The 13,087-nt window shown below is 44.2% G+C and overlaps 1 protein-coding gene across 4 annotated transcripts in view; it reads left to right on the forward strand.

Moving 5' to 3' along the window:
• The window catches only part of cbfa2t2 (CBFA2/RUNX1 partner transcriptional co-repressor 2), a 36,270-nt gene extending 23,500 nt beyond the window's left edge, over positions 1-12,770 (forward strand). For all 4 annotated transcript variants that reach the window (XM_051415490.1, XM_051415489.1, XM_051415491.1 and 1 more), the window contains exons 2-11: positions 2,300-2,458; positions 2,702-2,943; positions 3,120-3,209; positions 5,238-5,422; positions 5,530-5,783; positions 7,615-7,700; positions 8,055-8,247; positions 9,772-9,840; positions 10,035-10,225; positions 10,879-12,770. In XM_051415490.1, the coding sequence (XP_051271450.1) occupies positions 2,300-2,458; positions 2,702-2,943; positions 3,120-3,209; positions 5,238-5,422; positions 5,530-5,783; positions 7,615-7,700; positions 8,055-8,247; positions 9,772-9,840; positions 10,035-10,225; positions 10,879-11,220 (1,811 nt within the window). In that variant the 3' untranslated portion in view covers positions 11,221-12,770. The remainder of the gene's footprint in view (positions 1-2,299; positions 2,459-2,701; positions 2,944-3,119; positions 3,210-5,237; positions 5,423-5,529; positions 5,784-7,614; positions 7,701-8,054; positions 8,248-9,771; positions 9,841-10,034; positions 10,226-10,878) is intronic.
• Positions 12,771-13,087: the final 317 nt, after the last annotated feature.

The raw sequence follows: 13,087 nt of genomic DNA on the forward strand, positions 1-13,087 counted from the left end.
TGCCAGTTTAATTCAAAGTGTTGTCTATGCATCGTGGCATTTTCACGTAATCCTGTTGTTGTGTGTTGAGGAGCCTTATGTACCTTTCCTTTGTTCCATTACAGCAGTGATGACAGGTGGCATTTAGACCAGACAAACATCCTCCTCTAAGCCAATATTCACCTGAGTTAACATTAGACCACTTTGTACACTGTGTGTGTGTGTTTTGTGGCTGCTGTGACAGCTGCCTCCCCTGACAGTCCTGTGTCTATATGTGGTGGACTCAGGTGCTTGCAAGCCAGATGAAGTCATCCAGCTATGTACGCTGTCTAATTGACAAGCAGAGGCAATTCTCTATGGGCTGTCAGCACTACATGCACACACACCTGATGTCTCCTGCATTGGCCATTACCTCTGGCAGGGCTAACGACAAACCATGCCACATCTTAAGATTGCATGCTCGCAGCTGCTGCCTAATTTCTCGGGCTGTACAATAAGACATGTTGTATATATTCTGTGGTCTCATGTAGGCCTGTCAGTCAAACACAATGGGACGACAAGAAGCTTTACAAGTCAATTTGGACACAGAACTGCTGTTTACTGCCAGCAGAGAACTGTTGATGATGTGTCAACATGTCAACAAAGTACTTGTGAATACATTTGCCACACTACTATAAAGCACATGCTGGATGTCCAAGCTCTTGTGTATATGTAAAGTTGTTTACATGGTAACAGTGTTGACACTAAGGCCATATGCCCCGTTGATTCTGTTATTGAGATGTCAGTCTAATTTCCTGGCCATACGGATGGAGTGTGCGTAGCTTTGGAACCGGTGTGTGTGTGTGTGTGCATGCTGCAGGCTGCTTCCTGCGGTGCACTGGCAGGCCGCGTGTGTGGTGGGTATGACAGTCCAAATGTCTGCAGAGATCCCTCCTTCCTGCCCCCCGTGTTGGTGAACAGGTGGAGCGATGGCAGGCAGGCCACGGGGCTGAGAAAGAATGAGAGGGAGAGAGGCAGAGAAACGGAGAGGGTAAAGTGGAAGTGCAAAACAGAAGGAAGAACAGTCAACGCTGTATAATGAGTTGCAGACATGACAGATGAGTTGCATTGGGCAGATTGAGAAAGTGTGCAGATAGATTGGCTCTAGGGAAGGCAAACAGAGAGAGAGAGATTTGTTGTCAAAGAGAGTTCAAGTTTCTTACACGTTAGCTTTTCTCTGAATTCATGATGCATTGATTTCAGTATATTGTATATTTATATTGATTCAAAGGATGTAGGTTGTTGAGTTCTCTTGAGTTACCCACTCAGGGCTTAAACCTTCCCAACACGCCTTTATAAACTGGGACCCTGTGGCTCAAGGCCATGCAGAGTTCATAGCTGTGAAAACGGTATAAAGAGTGCCATTGAATCCAAAGCCCTAAAACCATGAATCCACATTTAAAAAGCTGCTCTTTGTTGACCCATGACCCGTGAGACCATGCTTGTCTATTAATCGTCCATTCTTGAAGCAGTTAGAAAAGTCTGATCCACTCTAAATGGAGACGGGACCCGGCCTTCATGGATCTCCAGCAGACAAAGACAGCGTCTGATCCCACATCTCCACACTACCACACCCCCCATTTCACTTGCTCCATACCCCTTATCTGGTGGTCTCATTCAGTGGCAATAGCATATTGAGAAGTGGCGTTTAACATTCAAAAGCTTTGGCGATCTTGTTAGTAAAGCGTGAAATAACCTCGTCCCTTTCTCTCTCTGTCTCTTTTTTTTCTTCCCCCCCATTTGGTGCGGAGCTCAATGAGGGGGCATTCTTCTGCCACACAATAGGCTTCTTCAGCATTTCTTCTGTTATTGATCTGAATGGTTGGGAGTGAGGGGCTAAACTTTAGACATCTGGCTCTTTGATGGGGGGGCAGGGTGGTTGATCCCGGGCAGTATGTGTTGTATGATGTGGGTTGGGGGGTGGGCATTTTTGTTTTCTTTTGTGGCTATAGACCTGAAGTTTTTGCATTGATTTAAACTATTGAGCTGATAGGGAAAGTAAAAGTGTCCTTTTTATTTGCTTGTTTATTTGTCATGTGGACACTTGAGTGAGTTAATTTCTTTTTATGGTTTTCCCCAAAAATATCTTTTAAACTTATTTTGTACATTTGTGTGTGTGTGTGTGTGTGTGTGTGTGTGTGTGTGTGTGTGTGCTGTTTTATGAATAAAAACCTGGTTTTGATTTTCATTCATTGCCATACCCACAGGACAACAGTATTTTTAGAAGCGTTCTGGTTTTTGACCCACAGCTGACCTCACTCTCCTCTCTCTCTTTCTGCAGACAGTAGAGAGAAGAAGAGCCCTGCCATGCCCGGTTCTCCTGTGGATGCTAAGACTCATTCCAGATCAGCCCCCAGCAGCAGCGCCAGCTCCACGATGCCACCCCTGCCTTCTGTTAACCCCAGCGGCCCTCGCCCGGCCTCCTTTTCCACCACAGCATGTAAGGGTCATCCTTGAATTCTTTCTTGTCTAGAGTTTCTTTGATTCTTTCCCCAGCAAGCCTGTAATGTTACCCGTCGTTTCCATCTCAAAATTTGTATTTGTATTCATAAGCTAAATTAGCAGCTTTTGTTTGGACTTGCAGATGGTATCCATGGTTACTCAAGAGAGCTGAAAGCATATGTCTACTCCTCTGAGGGACCATCTTAATTTCTCCCCTCTTCATCTCACCTTTCCTCCCCAGTGACCAATGGGAATCATCATTCCCCACCAACCCTGAATGCAGTGCCTTCTCCACCGCAGCGTTACAGCAACGGACCATCCTCTTCCTCTTCCTCATCGCTGGCAAACCAGCAGCTGCCGGCCACCTGTGGGGCTCGCCAGCTGAGCAAGCTGAAACGTTTCCTGACCACACTGCAGCAGTTTGGCAATGACATCTCTCCTGAGATTGGAGACAGCGTCCGAAGCCTAGTTCTGGCCCTGGTGGTAAGTTCTTTGTTATCATGTGAAAGATAATTTCTAGTTGAAAATGTATCTGGCACTTCCACCTTCTCTTTATGACATTGTTTCAGACAAGGGATTTTATAAACAGTGGTGTTTTAAACATTTGACATGTAGCATTGATAATTGGTGTACTGAACATCACTTTTCCTGTCTCCTAGAATTCGACAGTTACCATTGAGGAGTTCCATTCGCGGCTTCAGGAGGCCACCAACTTCCCCTTACGGCCCTTTGTTATTCCGTTTCTCAAGGTAAACACATCATCAACCTCCTCTTCATCTTCCTATATTTGCTTTGCATTATTCCGTTGGATTACTTCCCTTTTTCTTTGCAGCAGCGGTATTTTTCTTCCCCTCTCTCAGTTAAGTTGTAAACCTTACACCCTATGGTAACCATGTGGCCTCTCCAAATCATCTAGCCTTGCTGAAAGCCTCACCCCATCTTTTTTCGGCTGAGATTATTAATCACTGAATAACAACTGATAAAGACAAGGTTCTTGACATTAACACAATGCTCATTCAGTGTGATCTGAATAATCTATGGGCAATCGCATGAGGGCTTGTGAGTCATGACGAAAAAGTAATAGATTCATTACACTTTATTACCGTGTTTCCAGGATACAGTAATAAAGTGTATAAATAGGCATATGTGTAGGTTTCCTATTCGAATAAACTGCTTCTCTGCGGTTCAATGTAACTATCAAGATTTGCATGTTGACTTGACAAGCAACAGATGAGTGTCTGTGTTAAACAGCCTCTTGAGCCCCTTTGTAACCAAGGGAGTCTGCAAGAGTATACTTTTTAGGAGCTCCCCTCAGTAAAGCAGCCCATAAATCTTCAGTCAGTTGCACCGCTGTAACTTCAAGCACTCAAAAATCTACTCTTTTTTCCACACTTACCTCTTACTCACCTTTGGAGCCCCTCCATCTGTCAGTGAGACAAGAAACCTCTGTTCCCCTCCTTCTCCTAATTTATTGCGAGCGGGTGGGGTCCCCACAACTTGATTCCAACTCTTTGAGAGTAGTCTGTCTTAAGAAAGAGAGACAAGAGTCGGGGGGAAATAGACAGATGGGACAGAGTCAGGGGGTGAGGAAGTGAAAAAGAGAGAGAGAGGTGGGTGAGGAGGAGAGTGGGAAAAGTGGGAACTCGGAAGTGTGAAACATGCCTATAAAGCGTTCCCTTCCCTTTTTATGGGCTTCAGTGCGCCATATGGAGCCGCTGTCCCGTTAAAAGAGCATTCAGCTGCCAAGGCGCCGCCAATCTAGCATCCGCCCCGCTGAACCCCAGAGAGCCCTATGCTCAACTGACACACAGCACATGTGTTCTCTGGCTGGGGGCCCCAGGGAAAGAAAGGAGGCAGAGGAGCATGGAAGACGGGCAAAAGAGAGCACAGGGGTGTTATAGAGAGTAGACCGTAAAGTAAAGGTATCAGCATCTTTGTGAAGATTGCACACCAATAAGGGGAAATGCCAAAGATCCTGTAAGAATTAGGTAGTCGGGAGGTCAGATAATAGGAGAAATGGGTCTAGGTTTACAAAATCGGCTGGATGATGGTTGAAAGCGCTACACGATCGGAGGAGGTCAGAGTCGCAAAATGAGAACAGTATGGTTATTTAGTTGGTTGCTTGAGAAGAGGGAGTGAGGAAGTGGTGTAATTGCAAACACACCAGAGTCTGTTCCTAATTAGGGCAATGCAGGGAACAAAAGCGAGATGGAAAGATACGACGGAGACAGTCACAGATAAATATATATATATATAAAAAAGAAAGAAAGTAAGGAATGAGGGAGAAGTGGCGTCTGTGTATCATTTATTTTGAAATGTTTCTAAGTTTATAAGCCTCTGTATCAACGTCCATATCTATGCTGTGATCAATGTCTTGTGTTTAGCAATCCTTCCATGTGCAAGGGGTTAGTAACCAACTTCAGCAGCAGCTTAGAAAACTCATTTGAGCCCAGGGAAGCCGCAGCCACCATGGAGGCAGCCACAGAACAACACCCATACCCAAATTAAGCCTTACAGCCAGACCTCAAGGAGTCAGTGCCTCCCCCTTAAAACCCCCTTACTCCCAGCCAGGCGTCTTCCCCAGGAGGCATATCTGCACTGTGTCTCCTAACTCTGTCAGTCTAATAGTCAGTCCCTACCTGCGTCTTAAAGAGTATGTGACTAGATTGTTTGACTGAATACGCGAGTGTCAGGCGGCTGACGTTTAACAATGCTCCCTTTCTTTAGACTCTTCTGCGAATTAGATTGAAACCTCACCACTTTTTTTTCCTTGCCAGGCAAACCTGCCGCTTCTGCAGAGGGAGCTGCTCCACTGCGCACGGGCAGCCAAGCAGACCCCAGCCCAGTACCTGTCCCAGCATGAGCATCTCCTGCTAAGCACCACCTTGGCCTCTTCTCCAGACTCCTCTGAGCTGCTGATGGAGCCTCCTGATGCTGGCTCTAAGAGACACAGCCCCGGCAGGTTAGAATAAAAGTCTAATTTGTATTTTATTTTAGTGGAAGCATACATAAAGGGGCCTTCATCCTCCTGCTCGTTTTCTTAACCACACAATGCCCTCTCTTCTTCAGAGGTAAAGAGAACGGTTTCCACGAACGTCCACCCGTAGCCATGGAGCCCGCCGCAAAACGAATTTGCACCATTAGCCCTGCTCCCCGACACAGCCCTGCCCACCCACTGCCCCTCAACACCCAGCTTCACCCGACCCCTCCACCCTTGCAGCACTACGCCCTGGATGACATTGCAGCACCACACATCCTACACCGCGAACACAGCCAGCGCATGTTGGAGATCCGCGAGCTCAAAGACAGGCCCAGACTCCCTGGTACGTGATGCAAATATTGCAAAATTATGCTTATTGAGTTATTTTTTGGCTGGGTTACTGACTGCTGACATTTTAGTTATTCTTTCCACATAATTTGTGATGAGTTCAATCTGAGTCATGGCTTGTGGTGGTGGGGAAAAGTTCAGTTCATTAAAACAAATCAGACATTATCTATTTTTCTTTTCACATTGTGGCAGTAATAAATCACAGTTGTGGGCGACCATACATCCTTGTGGATATTAAACCAGATATCAAATCATGTAAACTCAAATAACATTCCTGCAGACCACTTAAACACCAAAAACATTTACCATAATAGGCTTCTTCACAGCAGTGTGAATGCAAGTGGCTGATTCATTTAGAAATGAATGCACATGCATGAAGACACACACACACACATATGTTCTGTGAGCGATAACGGGTGGTCTGTGTGTTTGTGTAGCCGTGCCCGTATATATCTCAGGAGTCTACACGTGTATAAACAGAGCCATACTGTCCAGGCAGGGAGGGTTGGATCTACTCTGGTGTATATCTACCCTCCATTTGGGGCTTGTCAGCACACAGTGGAAACAGCAGTAGCTCACAGACACAGGCACACACACACACACACACACACACACAGAAACACACCTTGATATGTTCATGGTAGAGGTGCTGTGTTTACAAGGCCTTAGTCCCTTGTCTGACAGCCTCCCGCCCGCCTGCCGCCACTTAACTCATAGGCACACACACGCACACACACATAAACACATCAGTCCACACACTCATGGCTTTGAACTGATGAACACTGATGAGAACCAGGAGTAGAGAAGAGGTCGGGGGGAAGGCTAGTGAGCTAGTGTGTGCATGCTGGAATCATTATTCTCTTCAGAAGGGATAGTGTGGCCTCTTGTTGCTTGTTTGTTACTCAATTTTAACAGTTTGTGGTTTGTTGAGTCTTTGTAGTTGGTGTGTCTGTGTGTATGGACATGTATTGAAACGTTTTTTGGGCTCGACATGAGCACAAGCTTGTGTGTGCAAACTATTATTATTGTTAAATGTACAATTAGATATTGCTTAAGTTATACTGTTGTGTAATAACTGAATTGGAATCAGATACTTGGCTAAAAGTGTGTGTGTGTGTGTGTGTGTGTGTGTGTGTGTGTGTGTGTGTGTGTGTGTGTGTGTGTGTGTGTGTGTGTGTGTGTGTGTTCATGGTTGTAATGGTCCATAGTGAGTGTCATACCGGCTGGTTGTGTTTAGAAGTGGAGCCACTCCACTCAGCCTGAGTGTCTCCCTACTGGAATGCTGTGAGCTCCAGGAGGGGAGGTGCTAAGGGAGAAGTTTGGGGAGTGTGTGTGTGTGTGTGTGTGTGTGGTTGACAGCTGACTTCCAGATGTGTGCAGGCTCTGGGTGCTGGAAGTCTGTTTTGCATCACAGGCTTCTCCTTTTCTCTTTCACCCCACCTTTCTTGCTCACAATCCCTCAGTCCATATTGCATCCTTTGTTTCTTATTCCCGATTTACTTTACCTCATTGCTGTCACTCTTAATTCTGGATGTAATAAAGGTGCTGCCTTTGATTAAGTCATGTCTCTTATCCTATGTGAGGAAAATATGTGTTCCCAATATATGATCATCACAGGATATCTAGCTGTGAAATAATGAAGCCACTGTATTACAGATTTTAAAGGAAAGTGTTTTTTTTGTCAGCTTAACAAAGCACAGATTTGCCACAGATAGAGATATACACATCACCCTTTCACTCACTTACTGTCACTTGTGGCTTCTCTTACATTAAGAAGAATGTTAATCACATTGGCCTGTGGTCTGTCTTGTGTGTGTTTTAATCAGGCACTAACGGGGGCTACCGCGAGGAGCCGGTGGACCACAGACTGACAGACCGAGAGTGGGCTGATGAATGGAGGCATCTGGACCATGTAAGTCTGTAGACAGACACCACTTCTGCTAATAGCTTGTGATAAAGGAAGAATGTAGAATGTAATTTGTTTTACTGGGCTCCTATGCTATGGAGTGTTGTAATGTCTCAAAGCATGAAAGCAATGATCACCTGGATGTTATACATTGAAATGTTGTTTTGCTACTGAATGGGATGATTTTCGTATAATGTCATTAAGATGTTATAACTGGTTCTTGGGTTTGTGCTATGAAGATTTTTATTACATAGTGGCCTCAAATTATATTACATTTAATGAATAGTGATACGATTTGGCTATATGCCTTTCATAAATAGCTAAAAGCAAACTCGGTGTGTCTCCTTCTTCATCTTCTAGGTGCTGAATTGCATTGTTGACATGGTGGAAAAGACACGGAGGTCAGTGAGTGTGCTCAGGCGATGCCAGGAGTCCGATCGCGAGGAGCTCAACTACTGGAGACGGCGTTCGAGCGAGCAGGAGGACCCACGCAAAGGAGGCTCGGGCTCCGCTCCCTTCTCCAAGACCCACAGCCCCCCCTCTGCAGAGTCGGGTGGGTACCGCTATTTTCAGTTCAATTATGCTGGTGTGCCACAGAAACCAGTAATGTTGTTGCCATTTCTGAGATTGGCGCCTGTTGTTTTCCACGAGAGAAGATTGCTTCATGAATCCGAGAATGAAGTCAGGCCAATGGAAGTCAGTTGGCTCAGTTCACCCAAATAACAAAAAACACTGTCTGACCCCAATAATATTATCCAGCCACGCAGATATCATCCACCTCTAAAACTTCTGCCACTCAAAAGCATGATAGAATTTTATTTGTGTGCTTCATGATTTGAGTTTTGGATGCTGGATACTGCTTTGAACACCACCAAATAAATTTCCATTCACCTCAACTAAAATGCAGTTATGGCAGCAAATTGGAGGTTTTCTTTTCCTAATCTGGGTGAACTGATTCTTTATGTTAAATATGAATCGGCAGATTCTGAAAAACAGATGTTTCCTGGCAGGAAAATCCAACTATTAGCAATTCTCTCATTCTCTCTACATTAAGTCTCAAGTTTAAAAAAAAACTAAAATAAAACTAAAACCTAAATGCTGAGTGTATTCTAAATAATAATAGTGATTAAACATCCTGAGGTGTACTTGCATGATACTGAAGGTCTGAACTCCAACTGGACAGCCTTTTATTCCATTTCATACTCTGTACACCGTCTAGTGGTCATCAGTGGAATTGCAGCTAAGTCACATGTCAGTATGTTAGTGAGTCCCTCCACAGTTAGTCTCCCAGTCTGCTGTGTACTGGCACAGTTCTCTCTGAGTGCCAGCCTTGTCGTCCCCCTGCTGGTCCATAGTCACAGACAGGTGCCAGGACTGGCCTCGGCCATATCGGCCACAGAAGGACGGTCCTGCCGTCCTGCAGGCTCAGAGACCCAGAGCTGGCTGACTCGCCAGAGCACCATCTGGGCCCCCAGCCGGGAAGCCTGCCTGCCTCCCTGCCTGCCTGGGCTCGGGCTGAGGAAGACTGTAGTGGGGGTGGAAATGGCGGCAGGGAGGGTGTATGCAGGCTTGGTAGAAGAGAGAGGATGCAAATGAAGGAAGGGAGAGAAAACGGTGGTGAGACGGAGGATATAAGAGATGGGGAAGGAGATGAGCCAGGTGGCAGTGTTGGAGAGGCAGAGCCCGGTAGCGACACAGAAATGAATTGAGATGCAGGGAGAGAGAGATTTGAAGGAACAGACAGAATGTTGACACAGCTTGTTGGTCCGCAATTCCCTCCAAGCCAAACAGATTTCTTTCTAAAGCTGTCAGATCTCAGATCAGTCCAAGACTCTGATAAACAACATTTATGTTGTGTGGCCCAGATACGCAGACTTGTTTGCATCGACGACTAAATAAAAGACTAAATCACAAAGGTAATATCACTGCCTGCCCCTGTGGCCTTTCTTTGTAAGCACCTGTTACCTTGATTGAGCTGTCAGTCACGAAGTCAACTATTATTTCTACAAATAATCATCTTAATATATTTTATAAGCCTTGGCAGGTGCTAATCCCTTCTGTCTCTCCTTTCCCGCAGACTCCCAGCGCGACTTTGCTCCACGGCCAGGCTCAGCATACGTTACAGATGAGATCTGGAGGAAAGCTGGTAAGAACACCATTAAATGTGAAATTAAAATCATGGATGTGAGAATGCAAATATAATAAATTACAATGCTAATCTAATGAATATCACTCAAGCAGTAATCAAGATTACAAAAACAATCATTTTTACTGATGCAGTTGTGCAGACTTTAAACAAGCTATGCTAAACTTGACACCCTTTTCTCCCCTGATATATAGAAGAGGCAGTGAACGAGGTGAAGCGCCAGGCCATGGATGAGGTCCAGAAAGCAGTAGCAGAGGCTGAACAGAAGGCTTTTGAGATGATTGCTGCGGAGAGGGCTAAGATGGAAAAGACTTTGGCTGACGCAAAGAGGAAGGCTCAAGAGGATGCCATCATGGTCATCAATGAACAGGAGGATTCCAGTGAGGTGAGCAGAGATATATAGATTGTGGAGAGTCTCTATGAAGCCCTGCATAAAAAAGAGCGATTCTGCCTGCATACATCAGATTCTTTTTTTTACATGTACAATAAGATGTACACAGTCATATTTGCTACTGCTATAAACAATATTGTTTTTATATTAAAAGTCAATCAAATTACTATATTTATGACATGGGGTGATGAGCCCACAAGTCATTTGACTAAACTTTATGGTTTTGTTTTACTCTCATCACTTTGTCGCAGAGGCTTGCACACAGATGTTTTCTGTGAAAAAGCTACAAATTTCCACTGTTCTCCAGCACCAAACAGAAGACAGAGAAAGACATAGTGGGGCATTTAGCAGCTAAAAAGTTAGACATTTCCCTCAGTGGACAGCAAAACAGAGCTCAAAGGAAAGTGAATATTTGACTTGAATTTGTCAGGTGGCCAGGAACACAACTCAGAATAATTAAAAACATTGCTCCATGTCTGCTGGATGTGTAAAAACGCATATGATAATATGTCAATGTTAAGTTCAGAGCTTGTTTCCTATTTTATTTTGGAAGAGCATACTCTGATGCAAATTCTGCTTATGATACACTTTTTTCCTGATCTTACAGTCCTGTGAAGACTTACAGTTGTCTCTTCTCTCTTCCTCAGTGTTGCTGGAACTGTGGCCGCAAAGCTAGCGAGACGTGCAGCGGCTGCAACGCCGCTCGCTACTGTGGCTCCTTCTGCCAGCATAAAGACTGGGAGAGACATCACCTTATCTGCAGCCCAGGACTTCAGGCTCAACCCAAACCGGTTTCTGCCATAACTGCAAGCAGGGCAGCCGCAGTGGCCGCAGCAGCAGCCGGGGTGTCTCCTGTTGGTCTGGCCGGGGTCAAGGCCCTCGACAGCGTGCCCTCGGTCTCCAGCCCCTGTGGAGAGAAGGCTTCAGTTGCTTCTCGCTCCTCTACTCCTTCCACCCCCGCCTCAGCCCCTGAGACCAATGGACACTAGGAGGCGATTGGACATCAGCAACAAACGTTATCACCTACCCTCTTTCTTAACGGGGAAGAACTGAATCAGCAGCAAATCGGAACTATTTGTGGGTTAAGTTAGGATAACAGATTTTTCATCATACTCTTTGGCAGATAAAAAAGGACAGATTATGGATGACTGTTTGAGTGATATGTCAACTGGGACTTTGGCTTTGGCATAGAACAGAAGGACTCGTCTCGAATGCATCTATTGGATGAACAGATCTCCCTAACAGATGGAAACGTGTTTGTCTTCGTCCAAAAAACCCCAACTCTTGGATCTGCGAGGGGCTGAAAAAAAAACTGACGATTGATCTGAGTTTATCTTTTGCCGCAGGGAGGAAGTTATGAAAGGAAGGCATATGAGAAAAGACAGAGGAGATTCAAAAACAGTAAGGTTTAAAGACACATCCCTCTTCGAAACCAATATTCTCACTCTGTTGTGTATAAATTTAAGATAGGGAGGTGGTGGTGGAAAATGTAAACAGTGTAATAGTACCAGCCATAAAGCATCTGTCTTCATCCTGTAGGACCACATTAAGAGTCGTCTCTGCAGCTCATCTGTACACATAAATATTTGCTCGCCAACTTCTTGTCAGGTTTTCATATGTGTGAATGCGTGTGTCAAACGGTCGTGCCGTCAGTGAATATTGTACAGCGTATGATTACTTTTGTCAAAGCAATATTAAAGTGAAGTGTTCAGGTATCTCAAGCCGTTTCTGCATCACCAAAGTTTTCAGTCACTAAAGAGAGAGTCGCTGTCATTGCCTGCAACTGTCCTTGTGAACAAGAGATGATTATACACTAACCCCACATCTACTTTTATAACGAGCTTAATGAGAAACTATTTTCCATTTCTGATCGTCAGACATTTTCAAAGAACAGAGAGAAAGGTGATGGTGATTGGATCAAGTAAGCGCAGGAAGATGCAGTTCAGACTTTTATTCTGGTTGCGGTTTAATTTTGGCACTTGTTGTTCACGTCACCAGTTGTGTATGGCAGGGTCAGATGTCGCTCCAGAAATCTTCCACCATTGCAATATTTGCATCAGGGGACAAGGGGTGGTTTGTTAAACAAGTACTCCTTTCAACAAAAGGAGGAATGACAAATTAAATCCATTTTTCTTTATTTGAAATGACAAAAAGGCAGAAAATTCTCACTGGTGCTTACATTGCCGTGGTGCAGGTTTAGAGCAGCGACTCTGTCCCACGGAGAATCTCAGGAGCTAAACTGTATTTGTATGTACAGATCATTCTGTTCTTTTTTTCTTCTGTCACGGTTAGGTTAAAGTCAAAAGTTTAGTGAGGAACTTTGATTTATCGTACTCTGCTGTTACAACTGAGACAATGTTTATGTTTTTGTTTGTTGTAAAATGACTTTGTAAAGAATATTATGAGAGAATGCCTTTATTTTGTGAGCCACGATTTTCTTCGTTCTTTAAACACATTCTTTTGTTATGAGGCATAACTTCATATGAAAAAAGATATCTTGACATGAAGTACGAAATAAAGAAATAGAATTACTTCAGAACTGCTTTTCTTCTTTTCTCTGATTGACTTCATTTTTAGGAATATGTGATGAAAGACAGGTAATATATATCATGATGTTAGGAGTTAATGGATCAGTATAGTCAGTATATCTCAGAACTAACTGTACTTGATCAACATCAATCCAAAATATAATGTCAGAAACTAAAAAGTATTGATACAGTAGCATGTAGCCTTTTAGGTTATATAATAAATAATGATAATATATTTATTATGGTTATACTATCTCTTAACTGAGAACATTATCTAATTACAATCCTGCAATATGATGAGCACCGTAGCGTTAATGCCGTGCTATTT

Source organism: Dicentrarchus labrax, unplaced genomic scaffold (genome assembly GCF_905237075.1).
Source record: "Dicentrarchus labrax unplaced genomic scaffold, dlabrax2021, whole genome shotgun sequence".
NCBI classification, from domain to species: Eukaryota; Metazoa; Chordata; class Actinopteri; family Moronidae; genus Dicentrarchus; species Dicentrarchus labrax.